General features: G+C 57.2%; 8 protein-coding genes across 8 annotated transcripts; 4 read left to right on the top strand and 4 right to left on the bottom strand.

The window, feature by feature from the left end:
- Positions 1-267: 267 nt before the first annotated feature.
- Positions 268-1437, bottom strand: A1Q1_05855 (proteasome component; the record flags this gene model as incomplete). The annotated part of the gene is made up of 7 exons (XM_014321064.1): positions 268-377; positions 422-551; positions 596-697; positions 814-940; positions 988-1072; positions 1112-1265; positions 1318-1437. 7 exons carry the CDS (start codon positions 1435-1437, stop codon positions 268-270), a joined length of 828 nt encoding a protein of 275 aa, XP_014176539.1.
- Positions 1438-1558: 121 nt separating this feature from the next.
- A1Q1_05854 (uncharacterized protein) lies at positions 1559-2088 on the top strand (the record flags this gene model as incomplete). Its single annotated transcript, XM_014321063.1, has 3 exons — positions 1559-1692; positions 1732-1762; positions 1840-2088. The coding sequence occupies 3 exons, from the start codon at positions 1559-1561 to the stop codon at positions 2086-2088; spliced, it is 414 nt and encodes a 137-aa protein (XP_014176538.1).
- A 93-nt stretch (positions 2089-2181) lies between these two features.
- Positions 2182-2640, bottom strand: A1Q1_05853 (uncharacterized protein; the record flags this gene model as incomplete). The annotated part of the gene is made up of 1 exon (XM_014321062.1): positions 2182-2640. The coding sequence occupies one exon, from the start codon at positions 2638-2640 to the stop codon at positions 2182-2184; it is 459 nt and encodes a 152-aa protein (XP_014176537.1).
- A 30-nt stretch (positions 2641-2670) lies between these two features.
- Positions 2671-3477, bottom strand: A1Q1_05852 (uncharacterized protein; the record flags this gene model as incomplete). Its single annotated transcript, XM_014321061.1, has 2 exons — positions 2671-3266; positions 3384-3477. The coding sequence occupies 2 exons, from the start codon at positions 3475-3477 to the stop codon at positions 2671-2673; spliced, it is 690 nt and encodes a 229-aa protein (XP_014176536.1).
- A 639-nt stretch (positions 3478-4116) lies between these two features.
- A1Q1_05851 (uncharacterized protein) lies at positions 4117-5382 on the top strand (the record flags this gene model as incomplete). The annotated part of the gene is made up of 1 exon (XM_014321060.1): positions 4117-5382. One exon carries the CDS (start codon positions 4117-4119, stop codon positions 5380-5382), a length of 1266 nt encoding a protein of 421 aa, XP_014176535.1.
- Positions 5383-5706: 324 nt separating this feature from the next.
- Positions 5707-7152, top strand: A1Q1_05850 (uncharacterized protein; the record flags this gene model as incomplete). The annotated part of the gene is made up of 1 exon (XM_014321059.1): positions 5707-7152. The coding sequence occupies one exon, from the start codon at positions 5707-5709 to the stop codon at positions 7150-7152; it is 1446 nt and encodes a 481-aa protein (XP_014176534.1).
- Positions 7153-7535: 383 nt separating this feature from the next.
- Positions 7536-8682, bottom strand: A1Q1_05849 (maintenance of ploidy protein mob2; the record flags this gene model as incomplete). The annotated part of the gene is made up of 5 exons (XM_014321058.1): positions 7536-7807; positions 7861-8082; positions 8170-8439; positions 8496-8599; positions 8657-8682. The coding sequence occupies 5 exons, from the start codon at positions 8680-8682 to the stop codon at positions 7536-7538; spliced, it is 894 nt and encodes a 297-aa protein (XP_014176533.1).
- Positions 8683-9081: 399 nt separating this feature from the next.
- Positions 9082-9802, top strand: A1Q1_05848 (uncharacterized protein; the record flags this gene model as incomplete). The annotated part of the gene is made up of 4 exons (XM_014321057.1): positions 9082-9117; positions 9159-9194; positions 9346-9414; positions 9521-9802. 4 exons carry the CDS (start codon positions 9082-9084, stop codon positions 9800-9802), a joined length of 423 nt encoding a protein of 140 aa, XP_014176532.1.
- Between the last annotated feature and the right edge of the window lie 3318 nt (positions 9803-13120).

The following is a 13120-nucleotide window of genomic DNA, read 5'->3' as shown; positions in this document are numbered from 1 at the left end:
GCGATGACTGGATGGTTTGGTTGAAGGCGAGGAACAACACAGGAGGCGGCGATCGAGTTCTGCGTCAGTGGAGGTCGCGAAGAGTGGTTGCGAATTTGCTTCCGCTCGACTACAACGGTTGCCTAAGACGATACAGGACATGACAGCAATCGAGCCCCTCACCGTTTTCAGAGACTCTATAAGGAGCAATAAGTCGCCTGCAGATACAGGGACAAGAGTGCAACGATCTAGCTATACTTCTGTCGTATGCATACACGGTCTCTACTTCTACTCAACGGCAATAGGTTCGCCCTGGGATCCCTGCGCCTTCTTCGCCTTGGCATTGTTCTTCTTCTCCTCGTCGTACTTGTACCACAGCTCGCTGAGGTCGTAGTTGTCTGGAAGTCAGCTTTGCCAACCAAGTGAGGGCGTGGAAGCTCACCGATGAACTCCCATCCGTTCTCGCGAACGTGGTACAGGTTGATCGTGTTACCGGAGTAGGCGTCGCGGTGACCGGCGGCGCAAATCGAGCGGCGGCCCAGCTCCTGAGCGTCCTCATCCGAGAGATTCCACTTGTATCCCTGCACGTTAGCCAGGGTCAGAACTGCAACCCTACCTGGTCAAGAACACCGTAGGCGTAGGTACTTCCCGAGCCCACGGAGAAGAGATCTCCCTTGAGACGCTGTCCGTCCGAGTCGACGTAGAAGAGAGCAGGTCCCTAACCAGTTAGCTATACTGTTGGATGACTCGAGCTCACAGTCTTGTCCCATCCGCAGATCATGGTGCCCTGTAATGTAAGCTACTGCTCGCTCGAAACGAAGAAGCTCTACCAACCATGCTGAGACCCATTCCCTTGTACTGGTAAACAATGTTGGACAGGATCTTGCTAGCAGCAGCCACCGAGATGCGCTCCTTGTTGCGAAGCTCGTGCAGCCTGCACTGCATACCGAGGTACGTCTCCCTGCGTACGTCAGCTCAGGACTCATCAAGCGAGGGCTAATCACTCACCAGTATTGACAGTCAGCAGCACCTCCGGCCATCGTTCCGAGCAGGTACGGATTAATCTCAATGACCTTCTTCACCGTTCCCGAAGCTGTCTACGTTAGCTTTACAGGTGGAGCTGAAAGCTCACCAATGTAGGATCCAGCGGTAGCACGCGAGTCGACGGCGACGATGATGCCACCCTTGAATCGGAAAGCCAGCGTCGTCGTACCGTGGGCAAGCTTGATCTTAGCCGCCGGGTTGGTCGACATGCTGTCGGTGTGTAGTGAGAGGAAGGCAAGGGGCTGGGGAGTAAGTCAGCAATCGCGTTGCACATCATCAACGTCAGCTACTCACGTCCGGCACGCCCGGCACCTCCATGCCAGCAACGCCTCCTCGCGCGTCGAGGTTGCCGTATCCGCTCTCGGCCTTCTCCCGCTGTTGTGTTCCGGAAAGCTGGGCGACCAAGGTGTCCATGATGGATTGTGATGATGCTGAGAGAGCTGGCGAGCACCTTGACGCAAGTGTTCATCGTGAGCAGACAGTGACGCGCGGCCTGGAGGTACATGGGAGGCGCAGATAAGAGCCACGTGTGATGATGCGCGCCGAATTCGAGCGACCGCTTGGTCTTCTCCGAGATTTCGAGAAGGCGGCGATCGAACCTTGTCAACATTACAACGGCAATATGGCGCGATCAGGACTACAGAAGGAAGTGCTCAAGATGTACAAGGCGTGAGTTCTTGGGCGTCTCCGAAGTTAAGCTGACGTCAGTGGTGTTAAGAATGCCATGTCGAAGTCGAAGGTGAGTACCAGGCGTTCGGGCAACCGCTTCAGCTCAGCTCTACTTCGCCTAAGAGGACCTCTCGCTGATTGTACCAGGAGGAGCGACCGAACTTCCTCCTCCAGCTGCGGTACACCTTCCACAACCCGCCATTGACGTCCCGTGACTACGCTGCAATCGAGCACAAGCTGCGGAGATTCAGCTACCAGCTCGAGATGCTGCAGGACCCGAGCGTCAAGAAGATGCACGTTAACCAGGACATGCAGGATTGGTGGGCGAACGAAGTTGCCAAAGCAAAGGCGCGGGCAGCGAAGGCGGCGCTTGAGAAGGCCAACACATCCTCATAGCATACCCAACGCATTCAGCATTTGCAGCATTGTATGAAATCATTATGACATGAAGGTGTTGTAATCTATCTACCGTACAGCTCACTGCGTGACTTAGCCCATGTTGACGTCGCCGTCCTGCACATCCTCCCAGTCACCCTCGGCCTCCGCTCCTTCCTCGCCCTCCGGCTTCTCCTCCGCGACGGCCGGCTTGACGCCCTTCGCCTCCAGGTTCGAGATGAGCTCCTGCACGTGACTTCCGATGCCCTCGTCGGGGTACTCCTGTTCCGTGAACAACTTGGCACACTCGAGGAGACACCGGAAGCTCTCCGAGAAGCACTCCTCGGCAGTCAACGGCTCGTCCTCGTCCTCCGAAGTCTTCTGCAGCAGTGACGGGTTCTCGAGGATCGCCTCTGCCCGAAGGTACCACGCCCAGCCCTCAAGGTACGCCGCTTCGACCTCGAGGCTATCCTCCTCGCGCGCCGTCGAAAGAACGTCGAGCGCCTCCATGTGCAGCTGGTGCTCGAGCAGCAGACGGGCGAACTGCAATCGTGCCGGAAGCTCAGGAAGCATGGGGTCGACTGCTGTCAGTTACGTTTGAGGTCAGGTAAACTCACAAGGATCTCTTCCCTCCAGGTCAGCGTAGATGCGGAGCACAGTGTCCTTCGCCTCGTCAAACTTGGACTGGCTCATGCGGATAGACGCGAGCGTCATGAGCGCCTCCAGGTCTCCGGGGGCGATCTCCATGGCGCGGGCGATAAGCGCATCGCAGTTGTCGCTGGCTGCCGCCTCGAAGCACAGGTCGCTCATCCAGATCTCGATCATGGCAACGAGCGCCGTGACGGCCATCTTCCGCAGCTCCTCCTCCTCTGGTCCCTCCTCCGCGCGTCCCTTGCCCTTGCCGAGTGCGTTCTCGACCATCGCAACCGCCGTCGTGTAGTATCCGAGTGCCTCTTGCGGGTCGCCGGCCGTCTGCGCGAGGTACAGGTACGGGCTTGGTGATGTCGGAGCCTCAGAAGTATGCGGCGGGAAAAGCTGGAGAAGGTGCTGGCGACCGTTGTCAACATCTCCACCCTCGAGCTCCGCAACGCCCAGCAGCTCTCGCGCCTCGAGGTTTCCCGGTTCTAGCGACAGCGCACGCTCAAGGAACTTGATCGCAAGCTCGAAGTTGGACTGGGCCAGAAGCACATGGGCCTTGTCTGTCGGTCAGTTTTGTGTCCTTCGGAGCTGCAGCCAGAGAAAGATCGTAACGGGGCAGTGACTTCTGGCCAGTCACCTCATCTTCACTCCAGAAGCTCAGGTCAAGCATTGCTCACCGATGATAGCCGGCACGTCCGTGACCTTGGACGACTCCGGGGCCGATTTCATGGGCGCTGATCGTTTCGTCTTTCCCTTTTTGACCTTGACCATCGTGTCTGCAAGTGTTGTTGTTGATGGGTCAGACCGCTAACTGAAATCTCCAAGCTTCATGGATGACGGTCCTTGAAGTTTCTGGAGTCACGTGACTGTGGCATCCGGCGCCCCTGACGCGGTTTGCCACCGAGCACGGGCTGGAGGAAGACACACGCGCGGTCGTATGTGCTCTCTGCGCACTCTGCCCAAGGTGAGTTAATGTTAACTGAAGCAGCTGCGCAGTGGGAGCTTACGATATCACAGCGTAGATAGTTCGACTGTGACTGGTTGGCCAGCAGATGGACGCAAGATCGAGCATGGAGTGCCCATTCTGTAGCACTCCCGCTGCCGCTCCAGACACTTCATCACTCTTCTTCAGACCCGTCTTTACGCACAGCAATGCGCAGGACAAACATTTACTGACTACTGACGACACTGTGCTTGGTGAAAGTTGCCGTCGCAACAGTTGCTGGGCGCGCTACGTGGTCTGTTTCATCTTCCCTCACGAATCTGGGACGCATGGTCGTCGATCAATAGCTGACATGCAATCCACGGTGCATCGACCTCCACCGGCCTTCAACATTTGGTGAACCATGCGCCTAGCTACTATCTCTATCTGAACGTCGTTCCCATCCAGTCACTAGTCACCGACCCGTCATGGCGAGCAGCCTGACCAACCTTCCCCCGGAGCTTATCAGCTCCATACTCGCCCATCTGCGACCCCGAGCCCTACGGCAATGCCTACTCGTTAACTCCGCCTTCAACGTTCTCGCTCAACGTGCATTTATGGTTCACGCTACCCGCTGCATCATCGCCGATGGGGAAAAGATCTCATTCCCACTGCTGAAAGCCACCCCAGAGCAGCATGCTTCACGCGGTCTCGACCATGCGCCTGAAAATTTGAGCTGCCTGACAGTGACGGCACACACCCAGTGCTACGAAGAGAGCCGCCTCCCCTTCGCCTCAATTGCAGGTTTCTCTTTCGTCTCCTCTTGCCAAGTACTCAGAGTCATGCTCGAATGCCCTGACGACATCGACAACGTAGCAAGCTCACATTATTACCATTTTCCAGACCTGCCGAACTCCTATGATGGCTCTTACTTCGACGCTACTGTAGGCGATTACATCTGTGTGCATTCTGTCGAATGCCAACTCCTTCACTTCGCCTTGGAAGACGCATGGGTCGACAAACTCGTGCTGCGCAATGTCCCGCTCGTGTACGGCAACGTCGACCCGGATCTCTTAGCCCCGTCTGCAACACAGACTATCCGGGAGGCGGTCATCGTGTTCGACATCGAGGCCATGGGTCTATCGAACGACGAACGCCTGCACGAGTGGTGCAGGTTTGGGTGCGACGGGTCAATCTGTATGAACGACCGGGAAAGGTTATGTTTTCCAAACATAGGCAGCATCGGGTCTGCAGTCCCCCAGAACGTCGATGAGCTGACATTCGTGTTCTGGACAAACCAGCCCACGCGAGAGGTCGCTCCGATGTGCTGCTACGTCACAGAGACGTACGAAGAGGGCGGCGATCATCTTTCTGTGCCCAATGTCGAACATACCTCATGCTGGGAAGGGAAATTCTGGCCCAATTTGGCAGCGGCGGTGGTACCGCTGCTCCTTCACAAGCTCCGCCAAATCACAATCGTGAACGCCAGAGGCATCGTGCCCACAGGTGCTCAGCGCCGCCCGGTGATCTCCGCCATTTGGGCCGGTGTCGGCTCCCACGACGCACTCGAGTCCAAGTTCCGCGTGCTGCTGTTCGCGCACCTGTCCTCGGAGGCTGACGTGACGCCTGAGAAAGCGAGGGATTGCGTCGACCGCGTGAAGTTCATGTACATGAACGACTGGCTTCTCTCGACAGACAGTGAAGACGTGTTCAGCCCGAAGGAGGTTAAGCCTTGGCTCGAGTTCAAGCCGTAGTCTGGTCTCTCTCTCTGTTGAAAGTGCTCGCATGTACTATTGGATCCTAACAAGAGACGGGCGTTGCCTCAGCAGATTCCATGGGCTTGATCCCCAAAGACAGTCTCCCTCTCTGGGCGCACCTCATGCCCCAGGGCCGCGAAGCACACATGGACGACTAAGCAGGCGGACGTCGGACAGGGGCTTGTACGTGGATCCAGTGCTGCGTCACAGTCACTGGGTGGCGACGCACACACTCCACAAACGGTAGCGTAGTTACTCGGGCGCAACTCACCCTCCCCTCGTTGTCAACATTGCTCCACCCACTGACGTCCTCTATCCGCCATGAGGAGCCACCTAACCAACCTTCCCCCAGAAGTGCTCAGCGCCGTTTTCTCACACCTCCGGCCTCGCGCCTTGCGTCAATGCCTTCTCGTGAACTCCGCCTTCAACACTCTTGCCCGCCCCCATCTGTTTCGCTACATCGCCGCCTTCGGAGACGAGGCTGAACCGTGCTTCTTTCTCCTCCACGACAATGCCATCTTGGAAGCAGTCGCCGTAATTGGTGACATCGACGAAGACCAGCCAATCCCGAAGGACCTTAGTTACATGCGTTTGTTTGCCCACGCGCACTGTTGCAATCGGGAGCGAGAACCCTTCTCCTCGCCAACCGGTTCGCCATTCATCTCCTCCTGCCGTGTGCTCAACGTGCACCTGGCCTTGCCGGACGACGAAGACAACATATCCAGCGCGCATGCTGACTATTTCAACCCAGGATGGAGGCTTGCCGATCGACCCCTGGAAGGACCATACCTGCAGCCCCTGCAATGTCACATTCTGCACCACGCTCTCGAAAACGCCAGAGTCGACAAGCTCGTGCTCCGCAATGTGCCTGTGATCTACGGCAACGTAGACCCAGACCTCTTGCCCCCCTCAGCAGCTGAGACAGTGAAGGAGGCGGTCTTGGTGCTCAACGTCGACTCCATGAACGAGGCGAACAGATCCCTCGTGGAGGATTACCTCGCCGAGAGCTTCGACTGCTTTGAGGAAGAGCACGATGGCATCGAGAGTGTTCGACCATGCATGGAACCCGGGGAACTCGAGCGCCCAGAGATAGGGAGCCTCGCTTCGGCCGTCCCTCCTAACGTTGAAGATCTGACGCTCGTCTTCTGGACTCCCCGGCCCAGGACGGACGCAACGCCAACCTGTTGCATGCCCGTTCCGCTCTGCGAGGAGTGCAAAACAAAGGACAGCGAAGATACCAGCGATGCCGAGAAGCAGCCGTCATGCTGGCAGGAGAAATTTTGGAACGACTTGGCAGATACCGTCGCCCCCAGGCTGCTTCACCAGCTTCGCGCGGTCACGATCGTCAACGCCAGCGCCATTGTCCCCGCTGGAGCCGTACGAGAGCAGTATGTCCGACCCATCTCGACCGGCGTCGCCGTTCACGCCACGTTTGAGAAGAAGTTCCGTAACACACTCTCCAGCCGCCTCACTGGTGAATACGGCGTCCAGTCCGGCCGTGTCAAAGAGTACGTCGACCGTGTCCACTTCGAGTACATGAACGACTGGCTGCTCTCGACGGAATGGGAGGACGTTTTCGAATGGTCGGAAGTCAAGCCGTGGCTCCAGTCCAAGCGTCCAGCCCTCATCACCGACTACTTCAAGCCCGTCAACCCAAACTCAGTCCAGTGGCGCAAGGACATGAACCCAACGGAGCGCATCTCGCTCCGCCACAAGCGCTCGACCATGAAGCGCACAAAGCCGAACAAGTATACCTGGAATCACTGAGTTTATAGCGCATGTGTAGTCAGACCTCGATGCATATTCTCACAAGCAAGATCTTGGGTGGTCTATTTGGTGGCCCGCACAGTGCTGGTGCTGCTGCTGGGGGCGCTGGGGAATAATGAAGGGTATTCTGTTTCGGTCCTGAGAGGGAAAAGGTAATTACAACATGTGCGCTTGCTCTGGTGGCTCGCGCTCGCGGCTCTCTACGCCTGCTCCTCTGCTCTCGCCAGCTCGCTCCTCCTCTCTCCTCGTACGCGAGTGGGTCTGAGACGCTCCACCCGTGGTCGCTCGATGCCCGGCGACCCGCTGGCCCAGGTCCTGGGTCGTCGACCATTCGCCTTCCTCGCACTTACGCTCACACTCGCTACGATCGTGCTCACGTCCGCTTAAGCCTCGAGGATGCCCATCTCGCGCCAGCGCTCGGCGAGCTCAGCGACGCCCTGGCCCATGCCCTGCGGGGTCATGAGGTCCTTCATGACGAGGAGGTCGAACTCCTTGCCAAAGGCAAGGAAGTGCGCGAAGAGCGAGTTGAAGTGCGCCTCGATCGAGAGATGGACGACCTGCTCAAAGTGTGCGTGGTAGAGGTGCGCGAAGACGCGGAACAGGTGCTTGTAGATGTGCTTGGCGGTGTACGCGAACGAGGTGGGGAAGTCGCGACCTGTATGTTAGCTTCAGCCACGGGTCAACGAAGCTGTTAGGTGCGACACTTACCGGACTTTGTCGGGAAGACGTTTTCGTCCTCGAGTAACTTCTGGAGCCACGACATGACAAAGTCAATGTACGTCGGCGCGGGGAGCGAGACGAGGCGCTGGTTCTGGTCCGGCCAGAGGAAGTTGAGCGTCGGGCCAGCCGACATGGTCGGGCAGTTGTGGATCGTACAGAACTCAGTCAGGGCAGAGTAGAAGTGGTTCAGGTTGTGGTAGAAGTCGAACACTGGTGGTCAGCTAATTCCTCCATTCAACGTAGCTGAACGGCATATAGATCACTACCTCCGACATGGAACGGCGTGAGTCTACTCACGGTTGATAGCGACCCACTCGTTGACGTCGACGTACTTGGGCGGCGCAACGATGGTCTTGAACGATCCCTTGACGAGGGCAGCCTTAACGAAAGGCTGGCAGAGGAAGAGCGGCTTCGGCCCTGTCGGCGACGCGGGCTGGCCGCTGAACTCGGCACCGGGAGACGCCAGCGGAGCGTCGTACTGCTGGCCGCCCGGCATGGTGAGCACCGGCGAGCGCTTGGGCGCACGGAGACGTCTGCCTGTCAGCTTTACCCGAGAGCATTTGGAAGCTGCGTTCAGCGGCCAGTTGGGCAGCGGAGCTCGGCAGCACCCTCGACAGACCGACCGGTGTCGTGGCCGCTTCTGCTTGCTGCAATCGCTGGCGCCGCTCGAAATGTTGGCGGTCCGTGCGATACAGCTGCCGCCTTGTCTGGCTGAGCTGGTAGAGAGCTGACCCAAGACGTCGAGAGCTCTGATGGCGAGTCTGCGCTGTGCAAGTCGACTTACCCGATCGAGTTGAGGAATCCGGACATGGTGGTTAGTCGTGAGAGGTGATGAGGGAGGAGTCAAAGAGGAGCGAGCTTGCTCTCAAAGGATCTGTGGTCGGCAGCAAGGTGGTCCCATCTTTCGAGATGCACGCTGGCGCTGGCGGGTCTGGCGCGCGGGACGCGTGCCCAACCGTGAATATTGCCCTGATCATTCAAGGGTGTCCCTGGACCTTCCTCCACCAGGCAGCACGCAGATCCAAGTTCCAGAGTGGAGGGCTTGGAGAATAATGACGTGGACCCACGTGTTCCAGTCTGGTGACTGATAAACCCCGCGCCGTTCCTGAACTTGCGAGCCAAGGCGAGGTCGTCAGAGCAAGCTTCAAGTCGCCGACCACTACGACGATATCGACAACCACCACCACCAACCAGGAGTAGACTGACGCCATGGTCTACGTCCCCACCTGGACAAAGTTTGAGAGTGTAAGCTATCGTGGTCTGATACGAGAAGCTGACAGATACAGGCGGTGATCGACTTGTACAACAAGTCACCACGAAAGGTGCGTCTTCCTCGCGTCGGCCGGGACGTGGAGAACGGAAGGCTGTTTGAACGGGAGCAGCTCTGGGATCTGCCATAAGTAGCGCAGCAATCCCGTTGCAACTGACCCTTCACTGCTGCCTTGTTGCGATAGACTCTGAAGCTGACAACAGGCTCGCTATGTTGTTAAGTTCGTGCCCAAGACGGGACAGCTCGTGCTGAAGGTGACCGATGACACGACTGTGAGTAGCTGCGTCGCAGCTCAGAAGCTGGGAGTGTGCTTTCTGGAGTCGTCGGTAAAAGCACTGCACCAGCTCCACCGATCTGTCTCGACTAAGCTGACTTCAGTGTCTCATGTACAAGACGCACAGCGCGATCATCCTGAACCGCTTCGAGTCTCTGAACCTGCGCCTCCTGTCTCAGATGGCGAACGTGAAGCGCCGGGCTGTTCTCTCCCCGCCGACGCAGTCTGGGCAGGCGACACCCGCGACGCCGATGACCGAGGACGACCCGATGGGCAGCCCGAAGAAGGGAGGATCGAGCCCTCGGAAAGGATCCCCAGCGCCGCAAGCCCAGCCGGCTACCGGAGGCGGCGGCGGCAAGAAGAAGAAGAAAAAGGGAAAACGATAGGTTCATCGCAACGCAACTGTAACGCTAGAGCATCGCATCATGCACTCCTTCCGGGTTGTACGGGCTACGGATGGCACTGAGCTGGGAGGTCACTCACACATGACAGCCAGCGACGGGCTGACAGAATTTGTGACCTGCATGGTCGCCCTATTCACAGATCGCAGAGCGTCTTCGCCGGCATAAGGACGCCTGCCGTCGTCACTGACGTCAGCTGCAGAAGGAGCGTTCTAGCTTACGGCTGCATGGCTGAGAATGGAGACTGTCGCCATTCATGCGACACTGATATTCTCAGCTGCTTATCAGCTTGAGCAAGCACGCGTTAGCTCACCGGGCTCCTTCTAGTGCGACGGTCTGATAGCACGATTTGCCCGTCCCACTGACCGCTGGACTCACGAGCATGTCGCACACAGCTAATCTGGAGAATCAGCTGGTTTTGGCCTCACAGCTTGCGCTCCTCACCGTTTAACAAGAACGAACGCAGCGGCACTGGAGTCAGTTCTCCCGCATTGACGTCGGAGCCTTCGAGAGCACCCAGCCTTTCAACACCTTCAGTGACGCACCGAGAGCCTCGCTGAGCTGATGATCAGTTCGGCATGGATTCCGAGCTACTCCGCTCCCCCCGCTCTTACCATACCTCCATATATCGGGGGTTCTGCGGGTCAGTTCGCGGTCTACCAATAACTGACAGTTTCGGGCTGCTCGTCAGTTACTGTTCGTGCTAAAGCAACTCACAAGCGAATTGAAAGCCTTGGGTAACCGGGCAGTTGGACGCTACGCTAGTTAATCATTGCTGGTGATAGAGAGCTCATCCCTGGACCCAGGGTGAGTGGTGAAGCCGCCACTACGGCTGGGCCGGCCTCGGTCAGTGCCGGAAGCTCATCAGTCTGCTTGTTAGTTTGCCAGGGCCGTCGAATCTTACTCGCACACGCAAAGCATCTGTAGGCAAGGACGTCAAACACAGAAACTGGAGGTCAGCTCAAGACAACGATCGGTCAGCTTCGACGCACTTAATCTACCTGGAGTTGCGGACTGAGCATCACCTCCGTGACACAGCGAAATCTGACAGGTCCCCAGCTGTGCTTCAGTGCTGAGTCCGAATACGTAAACTTACAACTTGATAGCTCCGACATTAACTTCGCTGCTATTGTTAGTCAATCAGAGAGCTCAGAGAGTGTCGCAGAGGGAGATTCAGTGGGGACATGTGTAGTTGGTCCGAGCGAGGGAGCTGGAGTCAACTCGTGCTGCAGATCCCAGCAGCTTGGACTCACCGCAAACATCAGCTGGAGCTGCACTGCGTTGGCCAGTGCGCGGGCCAGTTCATAAAGTAGATTCTCCAACTGACCGTCCAAAGCCGGATCTGCTCATCAGTTAGCATCTAGATCAGGATAACTTACGCGAAACTGCTGCTCGCCGAAGGCGAGTCCCCCTCGTTCTGCGTTTCCAGGACGTTGAGCGCGAGTTTCCAACCAGCTGGTGCCTTACACCTCATCAGGGTGCCTGAACTGACATGTTCTGGTCGTCAGCTTTCGAGCGCATTGATACGCAACCATTCACCAGTTATCTCGCCTCAGCAGCATGCCATGCAGCTGGAGTTGGGCGGAAAGCTCGCCTTCTTTCGTCATCAAAGTACCTCAGATTGCTGCTGGATCATAAGCTCCAGGGCACGCAATGGAGAGCTTGCCTTCCGCCCGGTCCGTCGTCACTCTACTGTGGCAACATGTGGCTGCCTGTGAGTCAGCTGAAAGAGCCAATATTCGAGCTTACCCCCGACCGAGATTGAAGTGCATGCGACGCTTTGCTTGTCAATTTTCGATGTCCAGACTTCGCGAACGAACTCATGGACGAAAGTGGCAGAACCACACAGTATCATGGGTTCCTGGAATGAGCTCGATCTACGAGGCAGGGTAGCTCACACTCTGCGGAACTCCGTCGCCTAACGCGGCGGCAGCATCTGTCACTATACTGCAAGAACTTATGCACTTCCAGGTCTGTCGTCAGCGTCAATCGCTAACCACTTCGCATAGCTCACAGTAGAGGTCAGCTGCCACGGAAAGCGCTGTTCACCACGCTTCTCGCTATAAGCGTGACAGATAACCACAGCCGGACCTGCTGGTCAGTTCTCTGGCTGGGAGACGGAACTTACCCCGTGGGGCTAGGTTTGGCTGGATCAGCTAGTCAGCGCGATACGGAGCTCGCGATATCTGCCACGTTGCGCCACGATCGCACCGTCTGGGTGACAGTTACGTAGTGTTGATGTCTGTTTGTCAGTTGCCAACGACGTTTGGAACAACTCACATATCGCCTGGCTGTCAGTTCCATGCATGCCCACGCTAACTCACTCTGCTGTGAGCTGATAGAAGTTGAAGTGGGTATCTTGGCCGTGAGTCGCCGATTCACTGGCTACAGTGAATCTTCAAGCGCACGAAGCTGCAGGTTAGCTAACAAGACGTCCTCCAGCTCACCTTTGGATGTTAAAACTTCTTCCCCAGCGTTGCGCCCTTGTGACAGTCACACATGGTGTTGCGCACCAACCGAAGTGTTAACCATAGGTCAGCTGTCACGAGTCCGACGCAACGAAGCTGCACTTGCTAAAGCAACGGGGGAGGCGCCCTATTCCACCGAGGCTCGCTTGGTCAGCGACCTGAGGTCAGCTAGAACTACTCGCAACTTCAAGCTCATCGGTTACAGAGTCCGTCTTGGATTCGGTACTCAAGGATGGTCAGGCAAGATACGGTGCGTAGCGGAGTGGCTGAGCTCAGTTGAGGGTTAACCGTACGACGCGTTCAACTCACCCAACGCGATCTTTCTCATCAAGTCTGGAGGCCCTCAGTGTATTCCGCCGCTGGTTATCAGCTTCCGCATCTTAGCAGCTGCGGGACTTGGTGCAGCCTGGCACGTCACCGCGGTTGCGACTGACCTTCCAAGGGAGAACGCTGAGGTCAGCTAAAGAGGGGTTCCGCCTAGCTCACTTGACAGCTGTGTCGCTATGTGGAAGCCTCGTAGAAAATCCGAGAGCAGGCGGTTCCGAGTTAGAGAAGGAGAGAAGGATGTGAGAAAGAAGATTACAAGTTGATACATTGCTGTCTGACGGAGGGAACGCCCACACGCCTACTCTTCTACACGTCTATAGTACTTCGCGAGCCTTGCTGGCTCTGCCGATCGGCTAAGGGAGGAGCCTGGTAGCCCACACATGCGCTCACACACTGCCAGACACCGACCCCTGCGCCCCTCTCTACGTCCGGGGGCTAGTCGGCAGTTGTGGTGAAGCCGCGTAGCCAACTCACGCCCTCATCGAGTACGGGGAGGAACAGCTGATAT

This window comes from Trichosporon asahii, assembly GCF_000293215.1.
Source record: "Trichosporon asahii var. asahii CBS 2479 unplaced genomic scaffold scaffold00075, whole genome shotgun sequence".
NCBI lineage: Eukaryota > Fungi > Basidiomycota > Tremellomycetes > Trichosporonales > Trichosporonaceae > Trichosporon > Trichosporon asahii.
This window is presented reverse-complemented; position numbering and strand designations above follow the sequence as displayed.